At 40.8% G+C, this 17,564-nt stretch overlaps 1 protein-coding gene across 4 annotated transcripts in view; it reads right to left on the reverse strand.

The window, feature by feature from the left end:
* The window catches only part of DUSP16 (dual specificity phosphatase 16), an 83,379-nt gene that overhangs the window by 37,282 nt on the left and 28,533 nt on the right, over nucleotides 1-17,564 (reverse strand). For 2 of the 4 annotated variants that reach the window (XM_019482235.2, XM_006267893.4), the window contains exons 2-4: nucleotides 13,628-13,707; nucleotides 4,428-5,024; nucleotides 2,512-2,650 (exon numbers count right to left, since the gene is read on the reverse strand). In XM_019482235.2, coding sequence (XP_019337780.1) covers nucleotides 2,512-2,650; nucleotides 4,428-4,658 — 370 coding nt within the window. In that variant the 5' untranslated portion in view covers nucleotides 4,659-5,024; nucleotides 13,628-13,707. The remainder of the gene's footprint in view (nucleotides 1-2,511; nucleotides 2,651-4,427; nucleotides 5,025-13,627; nucleotides 13,708-17,564) is intronic. The other 2 variants (XM_019482237.2, XM_019482236.2) reach the window with 1 other exon arrangement.

The raw sequence follows: 17,564 nt of genomic DNA on the forward strand, positions 1-17,564 counted from the left end.
ATCAAGTCTGACTCCCTGTCCTGGGCAAGAGAGCGCTGGGGTCAGATCACCCCAGCCAGGTGCATGTCTAGCCTCCTCTTAAAAGACCCCCAAGGTAGGAGAGAGCACCACCTCCCACAGAAGCCCATTCCAGATTCTGGCAACCCTTACTGTGAAGGAGTTCTTCCTGATATCTAACCTAAATCTGTACTCCACCAGTTTGTGGCCATTGTTCCTAGTTATTCTGAGGGGTGCCCTGGCAAACTGAGCATCTCCTATTCCTTGCTGCTCCCCCCTTGCCCCCAATGAATTTGTAGGCAGCAACAAGGTCACCTCTCAGTCTTCTCTTGCGGAGGCTGAAGAGATCCAGGGCCCTCAATCTCTCCTCGTAGGGGTTTGCCTGCAAGCCCCTAACCATACAAGTGGCCCTCCTCTGAACCCTCTCAAAGTTGTCCACATCTCTCTTGAAGTGTGGAACCCAAAATTAGATGCAGTACTCCAACTGCGACCTGACCAATGTCACAGAGGGGAAGTATCACTTCCCGGGACCCGTTTGTCATGCACCTGCTAATACATAATAAAGTGCAGTTACCTTTACTGATTGCTTAGTCACATTGACGACTCATGTTCATTTTGGTGTCAACAGTGCCTCCGAGATCTGTTTCTGCTGTTGTGCTGCTGAGAAGGTCTGCCCCCAACCTGTAAGCATGCTGTTGATTATTCTCTCTCCCTAAGTACAGCACCTTGCAGTGGTCCTTGTTGAACTGCATCCTATTCTGTTCTGCCCACTTTTCCAACCTGTCCAGATCCACCTGGATTCGTTCCCTACCCTCTAGTGTGTTAACTTTACTCCATGATTTGGTATCACCTGCAAATTTGGACAGAGTGGTAACCTCTGCCTGGAGTTCCCTCACCTGCCTCTCCAGGGCCTCAGCCCAGTCCCTAGGCTGTTATTGAAAGCCCTCAGGCAGCCAGTTGAAAAAGTTAGACATTTGCAACATTTGATCAGTAAAAAGGTATTTCATGAGGCCATGTGACATATTTCTGTATAGGTCCATTTTGAAAACTAAAAAAAATAAATAAATAAATAAATAAATAAAAAAAAAAATACAGTTTTGATTTTAATAAATTATTGGCCCTATATTTCGACACTCTCCAGGGAACTCAGACCGTCGTCTGTCTGTCCCTGCTTCTTGTGTGTTCCATATACATGAACTACTAAACTTTAGTTTATGGTCCTACAGCCCAGAAGCATTATTCTTAATAAAATAGCCAAGGCAGGAGGAGGGAGGGGCATATTTGGAGGAGTGTAAGAATTGTTAGCAGCGTCCACATACTGGGGGGAAGAAGGGGGGGGGCAAATTGGGCAGACTGCCCTGGGCCCCACACTTTGGGGGGCCCCACGGAGCCAGGCAGAGGAGCGGCAGTGTGGAGCCAGGTGGAGTGGTGGCTCCACGTCCAGCTGCTCGCTACCCCTACCTATTGGCGGCAGCTTCTCCAGGGCCGGGGCTGGGGCCCCTCATGGGCTGATTTGCCCTGGGCTCCACACCCTGCTCAGGTTGCCTCTGCACATACCATGCTTAAAAATTCTCTTCTGCATATATTGGTACAGCTTCCACCAAAAGGTAAAAGCACTTGTTTGAGAGCAGGATTTTGCCTTTACACACTTTCATTTTGCCTCAAGAACAGAAGAAACTTTTCACTGCATCCAGAGCAACAGGAGAATCCATCTCCAATTCCCATACTCCAGCTGATCCCCACACTCCAACTTTCAAATGGACATGGGGGAAAAAATTATCTGTTTTTTTTTGGCAACCAAATTAGATTCCCTACTGCCACTAGATGAAGTAACTGAAAAATCTTGCATGCAATTTATTTAGAACACCTTTCCCTTTCCTCCCCCACCATGTACTTCATTCCATTGCTTCTCCTACATCATTTTAACCCTCTATCTCTTCTGTATATCTATCCCCTCCAATACTTGTGTCAGTTGATAAAAGCACCGTTTTGGCTTTCTTTGTTCTCTTCCTGTGTTTTGAAGAGGGGAGATTTCTGTGATGCTTTCTTCCTGCCCACGATCTTCCAAACCTGTCCCACATTGGAGGACCCTTCTCCTACAAACTCTTTTCTTTCAGTTGAAGAGATGAAGATAACAAGGTAACTAGAATGGAATATACAGGACCCACCTCATTACAAAGCTTGAAAAAGCAGGTAACTGCATTCTTTATGCTGCTTCAGGTTCAAGGATGTTAGGCTGTTGGAGGTGCTTAAGGGGGCAAGGGGTAGAGGGAAAAAAGGAGGGATGACCTAGGGCTGAGTTCTCATTTATACAGCCATACTGGTGGGAAGAGCCTCAGGTCAGGCCCTTTAGCTTTCCAGTGATGCTCAAGTACGTTGTACACATGTACACACAGAGCACTCAATAGTAAAAAAAAGTGAATACAGAACTCAGGTGTTACACTGAAGTTGCTGCAGAAGTAAGCGTGCACCCTCTTTTCTTCCCCATTCTCACATGATATTTTTGCATCATACCTGAAAGCAGGTGTACAGAACTGAAAGTCTTCTCCAGTTTCTCCAGCAACACAGTAAGAAAGCAGTCAGATGAAAGCGAGGCGACATCCTTTGAACTTTGGTCATACACCACCACCTCTTGTTTGCCATCAATTTCAATCTGAAACACAAATAAGTGGATATTCAGATGACAGAAAAGATGGGGGTGGGAGGGAAAGGGACCACCAGTACCGGATTTAGACACAAGCTAAGTAAGCTACAGCTTAAGGCCTCACATTATGAGGGGCCTCTAAATACAAAACAGTAAAACCTCATAAATCCAGCATACTCGGAACCGAATGTGCCGGAAATTTGAAAATACCAAGTTTTTTTAAACTGGCACTACAGCCAGTTACAGAGCTGGGGAGGGGTGGGTAGGCAGTGGCAGCCAGTCCCGGAGAACCAGCCACACGCAGAGCAGCGGCATGGGGTGCTTAATGGAGGCGGTGGCAGGCATGTGCAAGGTTCCCCCGCCACTTCTGGGCTGGCGGACTGGGGGAGGGTGAGCGGCAGCAGGTCCTGAAGTGGCAGGGGAAGTGCTGGATTTGGCAATGCTATGGGACCTTTTAAACTTGACATAGCTTAGGTCCCAAGCATGTCATAATTCAGCCCTGGGAGCCCCAATATGAATGAATAAATAAATAAATAAATAAATAATAAAAATAAATCACATTTAGAGGTTCTTTGCTTACTTTACAGTAGCCCAAATCTCTGGATTCTACATACAGTTTATACAGAAGCCACCTGGTATTTTTTACACTTATTAAAATGCCTGACCAAACCATCCTTTCATGCATATGCAAATCAAATATCTGCCCAGGGTTGGAGCCTGCTGTATGATATCACCAACTCAAATTTTTAGGTCACTTAAGGAAAAAAATAAAGTTTATAGTGCCTGAAATTCAGGTTTTACTTTTGAATGCAAAAACCAAATTTTAGTTTCCTCTCCCCATCCTTGTGTCCCAAGCAGTAGAAGAGACTGCAAACTTCCAAAGGCCATATAAAAAATAAATTAAATTAACCACCTATAAAAAAAGCCCTCTTCATATTGAACATTTTTCGAAAAAACTGTTTTCCCAAACTAAACCCCATACAAAGCTTCAAACCAACAGACAACAACAAAAGAATTCTTATGTCCAGATTTTCACTGCCACCCAAAATAGTGGAAACAAGCACTGACATACCTTATAAACAATATCCATATATAGATCCATTTTAAATTAGACTTATATTCCCCAAGTATCATAACTCTAAAATTTTCATTATTAACAATGATTTTTTTTTTAATCTAAAGCACACTAACCAGAAGGTGTGGGGATTTTTTTTTTTTTTTTTGTAGATAAGCAATTTTCTTCCATATTGGACCATGAAACCTTTACAAAAAGAATATCCCTTGACTAAGCAATCCCTCCTACTCTGGGAGACCTTACTAAAAAGGCTTGACAGTACAGAACGTAGTTGTCCTCTATCTTTTGCTAACACTACTCTTGTTAAGCAACTGGATGTCTGTGTTCATCTCTCTTACATTAGTATTTGCTGCAATTTTGCAGGTTAAACTTTGAACATCTTTGCATCTGAATTAGATAGGCATAAAAGATCATCCAATGCAAAACTGATTACAGCCTTTAAGGAAAAGAAAATACATTACTTTTTTACTGGAATAATCTTAAATTGTTAAAACATACTATGCATTATTAATAGATAAATGGGAAAATATTAAATCAATTATTTGAAGAAGTTCCCCTCTAATATTTACTGTGGCCACTTGGAAGTAAACAAAGTCCTCAAAAACTGAATATATTCATTATGACTCACTGTGTCTCACAGTGGTTTAAAAAACTGATTGAAACCTCTTATTTCCCCCCAGCCTTAAGTAAAGCAAAAGCAAGAACCCTTACCTTGTGTTTTGCCGAGTGTTGAATTAGCTCTGTAATCAGCACTTTGTCCTGCTGCAGCCTCCGCTTCATAAGCTTGGAACAGTTGATATTGATGGCATCCAAGATGTGGGATGTGTTGTATTCCACAAAGGGGCGGCTATCAATCAGAAGCAATTGTTCTGTGCCACTTTCTAGCAAAGCCACCAACCTCTCGGCAAGAATAAGTTGAGTCCTGATCATCTCATCGGCCATGACAACAATAAGGCCTCTTACCACCTCCCTCTAATTTGCAGCGATGATGTAATGGCTGTGTACTCAAAGGCTTAGCCACCCTATTGTACTGGAAGTGTATGAGGTCATGCTGGTAGTGACTGGCAAAAGAAAAGTTAAACTCATTTTCAGAAAGAGCCCTCCAAATGAATGTCTCCTTCTGCTTGCAGTTGATGTGCCGTTACAAAGGACTCATTTCACAAAGCAGCCTCTCGCTTCTGATTCATCAGGAGATGACTATGGAGTAGCCATTTCACAATTCAGACAAAAGATGCTTTTGGGCTGCCACTGCATTACATCATTCTTTACCTTTGCTCCAGACCACCAGATTTGCACTGGACTAAGTGCCTACAGGAAAGGAGGGGGGGGGGAAAGAGGGGAGGAGAAAAAACAACGGGGGAGACTGTAAGAGTGAGTAGTACACAGCATTTAAAAACATGATCAGTTCACTCTTATGCTCCATAGGACTATTACATCTTTAATTAATATACACCTGAAACATCACTTTCCAAACAGCTTTGGGGTATTATTTGCAAGTGCTGTATCTGTCTATGCCAACAGTCTTGCTCGTACTATTATCTTTTATTCAGGCAAATGTAACCAGTCTTAATTGCAAACTTTTGTTGCCACTGGCATAATCTGACCTTGTGGCAGAATATAATGAAGAGATATTGCCTTAAAGTAGTAGCATTAGTTTTCAGTGGAAAACTTAGTTGGATGTGCTGTAGCATGTTACTACATTTAGATAAAAGGAGTATGATTTTGTTAGAGAAACATAAAAGTTTTTTTTTTAGAGTTTGTTAGAGAAACGTAAAACTTAGACACTTCAAATTCTAAAACTGGTACAGTAAAAAGGTTAATAATATCCCATTAGAGTGCATTTGTAGTTGTCCACTCTTCATAAACTTATCCACTTTTCTGGTTGGAGAATATGACTGAAAGAGGAGATAACAGAATCCCATTTTCAGGATAAGCCCTATGCATCAATGAACTGGTCCATGTCTGCCCTGTAGAAATTTATCATGTCAAGCACTGTTTCTTCTCAAGTAACAGGAGCACTTGTCTGAGGGACACTACAGATAGCATAAGTGCAAGCTAAAACACCTTTTTGGAGCAAATTAGGCTCAAACCAAGACTAGAGACTGAATGAACCCAAATCGCTTCACTCAGAACACATTTAAATGGCTGAGTAGTGAACATTTTAGTTGTAGTGATTCAACTTGTCCTCCCATTACTGCCCTACCTGAGCAGTGACTTTCCAATCTCTCTCAGATTACACTGCTTCTGGAATCCCTAGAACATATACTCAGAGTTCACTGCAACTCACCCACAGTGAATGAACAGTGCTGCAAAATGAACATAATATGCCCTAATCAGCACAACAAAACCTGCCCAACAAGCAACTGCATTCTGTAGCTTGCATTTGGGTTTACAGTCTAACGTTCCTGTTATTTGAGGAACTGTTTTAGGTCAGTAAAATTGTGAAATATCCCTCAGTAACAAAGTGCAACTCCAGCAAATCATCTGCATGTCAGCTAGAATTAGCTTGTATTCATAGCATTAGGCTAACAAAAAGGATGGCTCAATGGCAAGTGAGGGAGACTTGGCTTCCATTTCCTGCCCTGCCAATGACATCCTGTGTGGCCTTGAGCAGGTCACTTAGCCTCTTTCTGGGTACCACAGAGGAACTTGCTCATTATGGATGCCACAAGATTAACTGTCATCTGCAATTCCTTGAACACCAGACACCAACATTAGGATGAACAGATGAAATATGCACATCTTCAAGGTTTAGGCATCTGGCCTTCAAATCTTACACCAGGTAATCTTAATTTTTTTAATGCATCTGAGTGACAGAACAATAATCCGATAAGGATATGGTTGCAGCAATGCAAGGCAAAAGAAATTATAGCAACCATGACAGTGAAGTTAGTGATGACTGATGAAGAGAGAGCCAGATGTCTCTCATGGCAAATGTCAAGTTACCTGATGCTCAGAAAGTATTAGACACTCCTCAACTCTTTTTGACTCTGCAAGACAGACAATCAACTGTTCCATTTGGCTGACCTACCCTTTATTTTTGCAGTGAGTACAGATAGGAGTGAAAAGCAGAAATCTTTCATTATTTGACTCTTCTGTAATCATATGATTCTTATATAGCAAGCACTCTGAATTTATCTGCCTGCTCACAATAAATCGTATTGTTTCCCTTTATATTAAATGTCAACAGTCATTCTTTCTGTATTTAAAATATGCAAACCAAAATATAGTGAAATAATGATGACAAATCTTTCATGAATGACTAATTCATCTCACAACCAATGAAAAGACTAACTACTGATTAATGGTCGCTCACAGATAGTTATTCATTATTACATAACCCCTTGGAGTGACAAATTAAATAGATTTTACTGTATTTGAAAAGGAAGAGAATGAAATAAAAGTAACCATCCCCTTATACATGCACAGAGACAGACAAAGACCCATTGTAAATAGCTCTTCTTAGTGGGGACACAAATTGAACATCTGAATTTCTCCATGAACTCCAAAGCATTCATTCTTGCACAAATGTTTGGAGTAAAGCCTCATTAGAAGCAGTCTGAACACACACAATCTTTAATATTTGGTTAAAAACAAAATCTTCCTTGATTTCTTCCTATAGCTATTCATTACAGGGCTCAGTAGTGTATCTATGGGTGGGCAAGGAGGGCACCAGGCCCAAGCGCAGATTTAGAGGGGCACTAGAATGGTGCCCCCCAGGGAGCTTATTCCACAAGCATTTGTACAGCTGGTGTGTGGGAAATCTGTGCTACAGCAAGAGCCCAAGCCCACCACAGCTGCCCTGAGTCCCTATGTGGTTGGCTGTCATACTCAAGGTACTGTAACCCTACGCCACAGCAGTTGCTGCCACCACTGCCAGATCTTTGAGTCTCCAGGGTGAGCTAAGACTCATGCAAGCCCTCCACCCCCTCCCTGCTGCATACATTTCCTTCCCACTCTGGATCAGGTATGGAAATATCCTTTGGGTTAAATACACAGCTTAAGGCCCCAATCCTGTACCGAGATCCAAGCAAGGCAAGGGTTTACTTGCAGACTTCTCAGCCAAAAAGCAGGGTCTGCAGTGGCACATACATTATTCTCCAAGCATTAAAACAGGTCCCAGTTGGGCAAGTGCTTTTAAATCTCATCGATGGCAAGCGGAGTTGAAGGAGCACTGAACCTTGTAGAAAACACTTCAACACCTTGCAGAATCAGGCCAGGAGTAAGAAAAAAAAATTTAAATAAGGTCATAAATTCAAACCGATTCATAAATTGGTGTGTACAAGGCTTCTATTTCAGCAACAGACCACTTCTTGTTAGCACTGAGAAATCCCACAGCAGTGGGTATTCTACTAATTGGAGAGAAATACAAAATTATTTAAACACACACAAACATATAAATGCAAGATCAATTCTGGGGCGGAAGAGGTGGGGGGTGGGGTGGGAAAGAAGGTACACTTTTATAAAATGCCTTAGAAAAAAAAATACATTTGTTTCATGCTCTTGAGAGAACAGAGTTGCATTTACCAGCACAAGAAAAATACCAGACTTTTACATAAGCAGTTGCTGGATTAATAAAATTCTGTTTATCTATTTGCCAGTACCCCACTGCTTTCTGGCAAGATGCCACTATTGCTTTTCAGTATATTCAGACGTAGTGGAATACATATTGTTTTAGAGTGCAAAGTACTGGGAAAATTACTATAGCAGATCATGAGGAACTAGCTAAACCTTGCCTATATACTGACTGACAACTGTTTTTCCTCCATAGAAAGGTTGCTGTAAGGTCCTTTTATAAAACAAGAGCAGGAGGGAAGTTATGGCCTCCCCCTCAATCTTGTTATGATAGTGCAAAAATAAATAAATAAATACCCTCCCCCAAACCCCATGGATGGAACTTGTTAAATTATGCTTACTTTCTAAAATCAACACAAATAAAGAAAACCCCACACTTTTGGGGTTTTCTTCTTTTCCCCCCCACCTTGCCTTACTCAAAATTTGGATTTCCCACTGCCTGCCAAGGCTTAAAGCCCAATTCAGAACCTGGAAAAATATTAGGAGCCTTTCCACTGGCTACAATGGGCTTGGCATGAGCCCTTAAATGAGCTAGGGCAGCAGTTCCCAAACTCTGACAGACTGCACACCACCAATTTAAAACGATACAACCTTAAGTACCACCAGCAAATTTTTGTCATAAAGTAATTATAATAAATCTGTTAATGTGTACCGCTGACAAGTTGCAGAGCATTGGTGATATATGTACCACAGATTGGGAACCCCTGAGCTAGGCAGAATGCTTGGATGGGTAAAACACTGAGAAACAAAATGAGAAAAGACAAACTGTGCAGATGAGAAAGTGTCATTAGCTTAATTGATTAGAATAGGACTAAATTATGAATGTTTAAAACAGCACATACTATTAAAATGTCTCTGGTTCAGAAAGAAAATGAGTGCTAATTAAAGGTAGGACACTTCATAGACTTAACACTTTTTTTTCTTTCTCACTGATTCACTTAACCGCTTCTCAGCAAAAAAAACAAACAACCCCAAAACACTAACTACAATCACCAAGTTTCTCTTTAAAGACCCTAAAAATCCCACATTTGTATAACTACATAAAAGACACCTTTTTAAGAAACACGGGGCAAACAGTTTGGGTCCTTTTAGTGACTTGTGATAACAAAACAATCTACCAATTTCCAGGTAGGTGTTCATTCTGCCCTTGGCATAACACGTCATAGGGAGGTGACTCATCAGTAGTGAACTTCAAAAGATTGCGGCAAGGGTGGATTAATGAAAAAAAAATCATCACATTCTTTCAAAATGCTGTTCCAAGCACATACACTTTGATGGTTCTCAAGTATCTCAAAACACTTGGTCAGAACATACATAAGAGAAATATCCCAGAATAGATAGTAGCCTAGTAGGCTTGGCCTAGCGGGATGGGGAGAGCCAGACTGAAACCCCTATTCTGAATCAGGTGAAGCTATGTAGGAGCTTGCATTGGGTCTCCCATGTCCCAGGTGGTAGCCCAAATCACTGGGCCACATGTATGATGGGGTCTGTGGCAGTCTGAGAAATTACATGGTTTACTTAAAAGATAACAAAGGGCTTCTCCTTCCATTTTACTCTTCACTAGAGACTTAAAAAGCCAAACCCTCAATTTTTCCACAAAACACAAATGTTATTTTTCTGCACAGCTCAAAGTTGTGATTTATGCTTTAAAGGAATGCAGCAACTTGACTGGGTGTTACCACAGGATGCAACTTGGCTGCCTTGCCATAAATAAGCTATTATGTTGCTGACCTCTGGACCAGGAAACATCATCAAAACCTCAGTCACCAGGATGTTCACAGGTACTGAAAATAGTGTTGGGATTGTGAAACGTCATTCAATTATGAGGATATTACATGAAATCATCCACAGACAACTGCACAATCCCAGGGGTTTTTCAATCATTGCAGACAAACCTGGACATACAATATTGTTTCTTAGCTTCTATATATTTTAAGTACAGCTAGTTTTGGAAGTTAGTTATGCACAGAGTTTAAAATGGCTGTATCATATACCTGCCCCTGTATGCCTCCATCAGACTTCATGTTGTGTCCCCCCTCTCTCCCCTTCTCCCCCAACTTTACACTTGTAATCAAAACAAATTCATGCACACAAAGCTTATTTTAGCTCCCCTGTGCATTATGGTATAGTTGTTATCTACAGGTCACATTTTTTTCTTCCAGAGAACCCATACCCCATTCTGTATTTGGCCTGGATTCACAAGAGAGAAGAAGAATTAAAGGTCATGTAGATTTGGGAACCAAAATCAAATCAAAAGAGGGTTTTTTCATTGAAATCAACTAATTAATTTCTACTTCAATTACTTTCTCGGAAGGTTCTTAGGCCCAAGATTTGAAGTTTATTGCCCTCCATTCCCACCTCCCCTCACACCGCAAACACATGTGCTCATCCATTAAGGACCTCAGTCTCCCCTAATTGAAACTATTATTGCTATTTCTGCCAAGGTGGACCAATGGGATTCCTTCCAATTCTGCTGGATTATTAACATGAGGAAAGAGCGTTTCTGATAAACTCTAAAATTTGTTCTAGTCTTTATGACAACATTGCTACTCAAGGGAAAAATTTAAGTAAATTGAACCTGGGTCTCCCAGCTTGCTTAGTTTTGCTAGGTAAGTCAGCATTATTTTATTTACTACTTCAGTGTATGATATGCCTACAGTAGTGACTTATGTACACAGCAGATGTTAACTGAACTGACAAGGTTTCATCCAAATGGTGGTACTAAAGAACTGAAGAAAAACAGAGGTATTCTTGGACATCTGAAAATGCAGGAGTGTTGACGACAAATGACTGTTACTATTATCTAAGGTATGGGAAATCTGCTGCAATTCAAAACAATTAGATCAAATAGTGCTTGGCTAGACCAGTACCGGGAAACAATGTATGTGTGAGATTGGGGCATGAGTTATAGGGAAGTTAACACCAACAGGGCAAGTCTGTTCACTCCAGAGGCCAACTCTACAATGAAACTGGAATCATAGTCATAACTTATGCTAACAAAATATGGTTCTCTATCCCTTCCAGCCCCAACTCATGTCTAGCCATGCCATACACAGTGAGCTAGAAGACCAAGTTTGTTAACAATTTCCAGCTTGTGCTTTTTAGGCCTCCTAGTCTGCAGTTCCACCTCTGTGGACATATTATTTAAATCAGCTCAGAGCATGCCAGTAGTCAGGTTTTTGCCCTAGGACTAAAGTTGGAGAGTAATGATAAAGCAAATAAGAAAAAGAAAACCTCTGGCAACAAATTTGAACCCCTGCATACCATTTCCCAAAAGGAACAGAAATAATGGAAGTTTCCTCCTATAGTGCTCAGCTATATATGCCCTGAGTGGCTGCTCTGTTCATCAGTCAGTCTGCATTTGAAATAGAAGCGACAATGCAGATGACCCTGTTTTAGGGAAGAGTGTTCCATTGTTATTTGACTAGTAAGCATGGCAAGTATACATAAATCAGAGTCCGATTCGTGCATTAGTGAAACTGCGTATTTGCCCAATTGTATCATAAACAGCATGAATTCTGGATTACCTTTACATAGGATAATTATTCACAACAAAAGCAAGCATGCACTGCATACACTTTTCTGACAGTGCACTGAACTTGCAGTTTATCAAAAACTAGACCAATTTCACTCTCCCCAACTGTTTGAAAGCTCAGATGGAGATGTACCCATTTTGCATGAACAGGGTACAAAACATACTTCAAGGCTAAGTACAGACAGTCAAAAACCCCGAGGCTGATCAATTCAGTCTTTGCAGGTTCATCTAAGCTGTGTAAAGTGAATCAGTAAGCAAGTGACCAGACATTCAGTTTTGATTCCAGCAATACAGCCACAAGTCTGCAATGGCCCAGGCCAGAAGCCAGGTGGTGCTAGAACACACCTCCCTGCTCTGCCGGAGCAGACAGCTTGGGCCAAAGGGGGCGAGGGGGTGATGGAAGGGAGAGAGACTTGCAAAGCATCGTGGGAAGCTAGAGGACTGTGTGTTAACTTGAAGCTGGAGGGGATCTGGGACAGAAGTTCAGTACACCTATTTAACCTAAATCAGTTAAGCCTGATACTACATCCATTCAGATTTATCATAAACCAGTTTTGGGCATTCTGAAAGCAGTGTGTGTGTGCTGAGCTTCTGTTGCGTTACAGATTTGAACCAGTTTCTGATCACTTATACCAGTTTACATGTAAATTTCTGTTCCCAGTGTCCATTTTTAAATTATGGTCTGTATTCCTGAACCTACTGCTGAAAAATGACTCTATTCTAGAGCATTACATCAGTTGTCACTATAGTTCTTGCCCAGATTTCTAAATCTGTATCAAAAGCAGAACAGAAACATTTTAATAGTTCTCTTTTCAGTTTCTGTTTCTTGTGTTTACTGGAAATGGAGTTTAAAGTCTCATGTGTAGACAACTATCCTCCACTCCAGTAAGAGAACTAAAGATATTTTAGGCCTTAAAAGATGTAAATAAACACCTAAGCACCTAATAATCCAGTAGTTTTATTAGTCTGTATTTTTCAAGGTCTTGTCTTTTACTTTCCAGATATATTGCTCAGTTAATTTTTGCACCAAAGAGCTTGTTGCCTCCAGCAGATAGCTGGGCTAAGCAAGATGGGTGGAGTTTCCTTTCAAGCAACAGCAAGATATTGCTCACGATACAAATAATGGTATTTTAAATAAGATAATCAGTTCACATTTTTCAGCCAAAGGCAGAACACATGTTGGTAACCTGTTCAATATACACACGTGGTGTTATTGCATCTCCTCTTAGTGCAACGATATCAATTCAGCGTGCCATAGCAGATTATCGCTTGCACCTATTGAGAAGCCAATCTGTTTGATGCTTGGGAGGAAACAGGGAGGTTTACAATGTTTATTATAAGCAGATGAATTAGATTGTTACAATATGAAGTCATGGGAAATGCTCAAGCATGTTGTTACTATTACATCACTCAAATGTTCAGCAGCTCACACCCAGGTTATTTCTTGGCCTCCCACACCCATACAAGCAATAAATAGTTTTCAGATAAATACTTTTCTCATTGTATGTTGAGCAACACTGTCAGCTACCATCTGCAGCAACACTTTACCTACCTAATCCATACTTACACCAAAAGCTAGAAAAAACAAGTTCTTAGCTTCTTCTTTCCTGGAACAGTGGACAATCAGTTAATATATTTCTAAGAGTTTACTCATCCAACATAAGGAATTTCAGAATTCCACCTTATTCTAGACTTCAGTGGAACTAATGTGCTAATTCCCTTGTACCTGGCACTGTTACAGTCCATAATATTTCAATTATCAGGATTTTTTAACCAACAAAAAACAAAACAGTCTTCTCACCCAAATCTAAGAAGCCAGATTCTACATGGGCTAGGTGAGAGGATGATCTACACACACAGGTGCCAGCAAAGGGGAACCACCTAAACAAAATAAGAAAAAAAAAAAAAAAAGTTAGAAATAAATCAAACGCCACTTTTACTTCCTGCACTAAATCTACCTGAACCAAACACCACCTATAATTAAATAAAAACCACATTTTTAATCTAACGCAAAATGGGTCAGAAAGAAAGGTGCAAAGGGGATCGGGGGTTTTAATGCGATTGCTATTTTCTAGATGAAAAACACACCACATCTTAAGCTTTGAACTTATGTGAAACTTTGGATATTAAAGCAAAACATGCTTCTGAAGTATGGATTGATTGGCTTTCCTGCAGGAAAGCCAATCTTAAATTCAGACCTATACAAGTTCATAGCGTATAAACATTTACAAAAAAAGAGCAACCTTAGGAGGTGCATGTTTAGTGTCTTTAAATATACTTAACTGACAGGCTTTTGGCTGCAGGCGATTTTGGTATGGACAAAGGTTAAAGCACAAAACACTTTGTTTCTACTTCCATTACATTATAAATTTAGTCCAATATTGGAAACTGCACTGAACCAATAATTTTCATATATTCAATGTTTAAAGCATCTGTGTTATTTTTAGCAACTGGCAATTCCTGCAAGCAAAGCTTAACATTAATCTTTACATAATAAAGTGGAAAAAAAAATTAATGCTAACTCCAGACACAATATTTCCTGAAAAGCTAAACCAACCCAAACCATCACTATCAGAGTTGACAGCATTACTTCATCATCATAACATAAACCACTGCTAAGTATCACCTTATGAAATTCAGGAGTGGCTTTCAACCACAGAACACATCCCAACACAAAACCAGGAGACATCATGGAAAAAGGTAGAGTTCACCCTGAATAACACTGCAGAGACTCTAAACCAATGCCATCTTACACCGAAAGGATCTGCACAAATGGCTTCTCTACCTTTGCGATAACTAGATAAAGGCTTTGCAAATTTTGCACGCATGCATCCAACGGAGAACAAAGAGATGGGAGAGGTGTTAAGCGGATGTTTTGCTCCCATAAACATTGTGCAGGTAAATAAAATATGAAGTGCTCAGTTTACTCCCACCCTAGTCTGATGTAAATCCCTGTTCACAGAAGCTGTCCTGAATTCTAGACCAAGGATGGAAAGGGAAGCATCCAAAGAGAAGCATCTCTCTTTGGATGCTTGAGGCCAGTGGCTTTCTGGCCTTTCTGGACTCAAGGCACGCCTCCACAACTTTTCTGGTACCCAATTTCAAAACAAGTGTATATATTATAGTGTCTACCTCATTGAACAGGGGCTGGGCAGTGAGGGCGGGGGGGAGGGGGGGGGGGGAGGAGGAGAACAGAGAATGGCCCAGGCAGGTACAAGCCTGAGCCTGCACTTGTTTTTTATTTCATACATCACAGTACCATTTTAAGGATCTGGTAGCACCCAAGGCTGTCCTGGCACCATGGTTGAGAATGACTGATTTAGGCTGTAAACAGATGCTTCATTTGAGGCAGGCCCTGGGACAGAAGAGGAGCAACACAGCCCTTTACACACACCTTTCCAAGCTGCATTGATCTCCTCTGCCATTAAGTGCCCAGGTAGAGCACACAGCCTGCCAGGCTTGTCCCTGGAATGACTGACAACTTGAATGGAGCTTCAAGTCAACTTGCAGAACTATACAGCATTGTCTCAGGAAAAAAAAAAAAAAAAGTTATATTTTCTCTCACACTTCACAGGTACTTCAAATAGACTCCTACATCGCTAGGATGCCAAGACAAAAGGCTTCTGCTAGGGAGACCTTACATCTATTTACACCCTTTGGAGGCCTACTAGGAACACTGTCAGCTCTCATCTTCACAGGACCGCAAAATTAAGCCTTCAAACCTCTCCCCTGCCCTTCCTACAAACCAACAAAGCTTCCTCTCCTTTCTATCAGCAATCTGTGCCACCTTTGTTCAGTCTGGTCCCTTGTTATGTTTGGATGGAAATGGCTTATTAGGACAAAATTGGTTCTACTGCTTAAAAACAGTTCTGATTTTGCCTATAGGATGGTCACAGGACTTTTAACAGTTACAGCACTGTTACCAAGCTGCTTTTTGCTATGGTACATTGTACTTAGGTCTTTAGTTCCTTTTAGGCAGTTTCATCCCCTTCAGATAACCATCACAGGTGCTTATACACATGCATCAAGGCTGCTCCGACATGCTGTAAATTACAGCACATCGAAGCAGACTTGATTAAAATCGAGTTTGCTAGAACATGGTAATTATTGTGCTCCAGCAGACTCCAGCATCACATGCATCAGCATCCCTGTGCTGAAAAATGGCAGTGGGGGCACTTTAACTACAGCTTGTTCGACAAGCCATCATTTTTCAGTATGGGGATGCTGATACACGTGACACTCCAGGTGCTTTAATTAGAGCAGCTCTCTACTTAAAAGGTGTCCCCTATTCCAGTACTCCTGGAGCATTTCTATGAACACCCCATGATTCTGAAATGCCACTACTCTGCCCATACAGAGTACCTTACATTCACGGCTTTCAAAGCCCGCACAAAAATCTAACTAAATCATTAACATTCACCCTTATCTGTAAAATGGGGAGAATGTTAAAAGGGATGTCCAGGAATATACTATGGAGTTCACAGAAGCCAAGGGGAGAAAATAAGATGGAAGGGGAGAAAGAGAGAGAAAAAAACCCCACTGAATCCCTGTACCCCCTCCCCCATTTTATCATTAGACAGAATTCCCTCAGCTGAAGGCCAGAATAGAAACCAGACACACACTTAGTAATTTCAACATACTTTACTGGAAGGAAATGAAGTGCTTTTAGAATAGGAACTACTCATGACTACAGACTGCCTGAGCAGTTTGGCTATAAACATTAAGCACGCTTGGAAATTCCCTGGCAATATTGCTGAAGAAACAGACATTTCCTGTAATTTTCAGAAACATTTTATATCTCCCCTCCTCCTTTTTATTCTTGGTGGTGAGAAGGGGGAAGGAAAGGAAGATGCCATATTACAGTTCAATAAAATGTGAATGAACCACCCAAGTTTAAAGTGGAAACTTCACACATGAAAAGAAAGGCTTCCACCTCTGAGAAAGATGGGGGTTTTCTGACACTTAAAAAAAAAAATTGTGCACACAAACTGTAAATAAATAAATAAATAAATAAATAAAGATAAGATAGTTTTTCTTTCTGGTATACAAGACAGCCTTCCAGTCCCTTTTTGCCTATTTTCTGATTTTTTCATGCATTGAAAATTTGGGTCCTTTATTCCAAGCTCATTGCTATCAGGTACAGCAAAGTAAAGATGAGGAAGGAGGCACTCTCCCTATGCCTGAAGAAGGGTGTTTATGCCCAAAAGCTTGCAAAAAACAGTTTTTCCAGCTGTTTAATTGGGCTAATAAAATATATCACATTTACCCAAAGAACCTCATCTGCCATCCTCACTTACAGTCAGAGTTAAATGATAAGGAAACCAGTGTGACATACCAGCTGGAAGCTGATGAGAGATTGACCCTTTGAGCATACTTCAATGGCAGCATCCGTGTAAGGATCTTAGCCCCTTTGTCTTTCTTAGCAGCTAAAGAAACACTGTTCCTTAACAATGGGTGTAGGAATCTCTTTTTGTTGGTCTGTGGGTAGTAGGTTTTTTGTTTTCTGTCTAACAGAATTTGTCAAATCTATTTTTCTGGAGTAGAATGACTAAGCTTTTGCTCATCTTCCTATCCTCTCATCAAAAAACAAACTTCAACACTCAGTGATGTAGGGAAGATTGACAGCTATCCTCAAAGTATCTAAACTGGAAAATAAACAACAGCTGTGTCTCCTTCTCAAACAGCTGATAAATGTTGTTACACAGAATTTTTAAGCATCTTAAGTCCGAGATCTCCTA

Source organism: Alligator mississippiensis, chromosome 4 (genome assembly GCF_030867095.1).
Source record: "Alligator mississippiensis isolate rAllMis1 chromosome 4, rAllMis1, whole genome shotgun sequence".
In the NCBI taxonomy this organism is placed as follows: domain Eukaryota; kingdom Metazoa; phylum Chordata; order Crocodylia; family Alligatoridae; genus Alligator; species Alligator mississippiensis.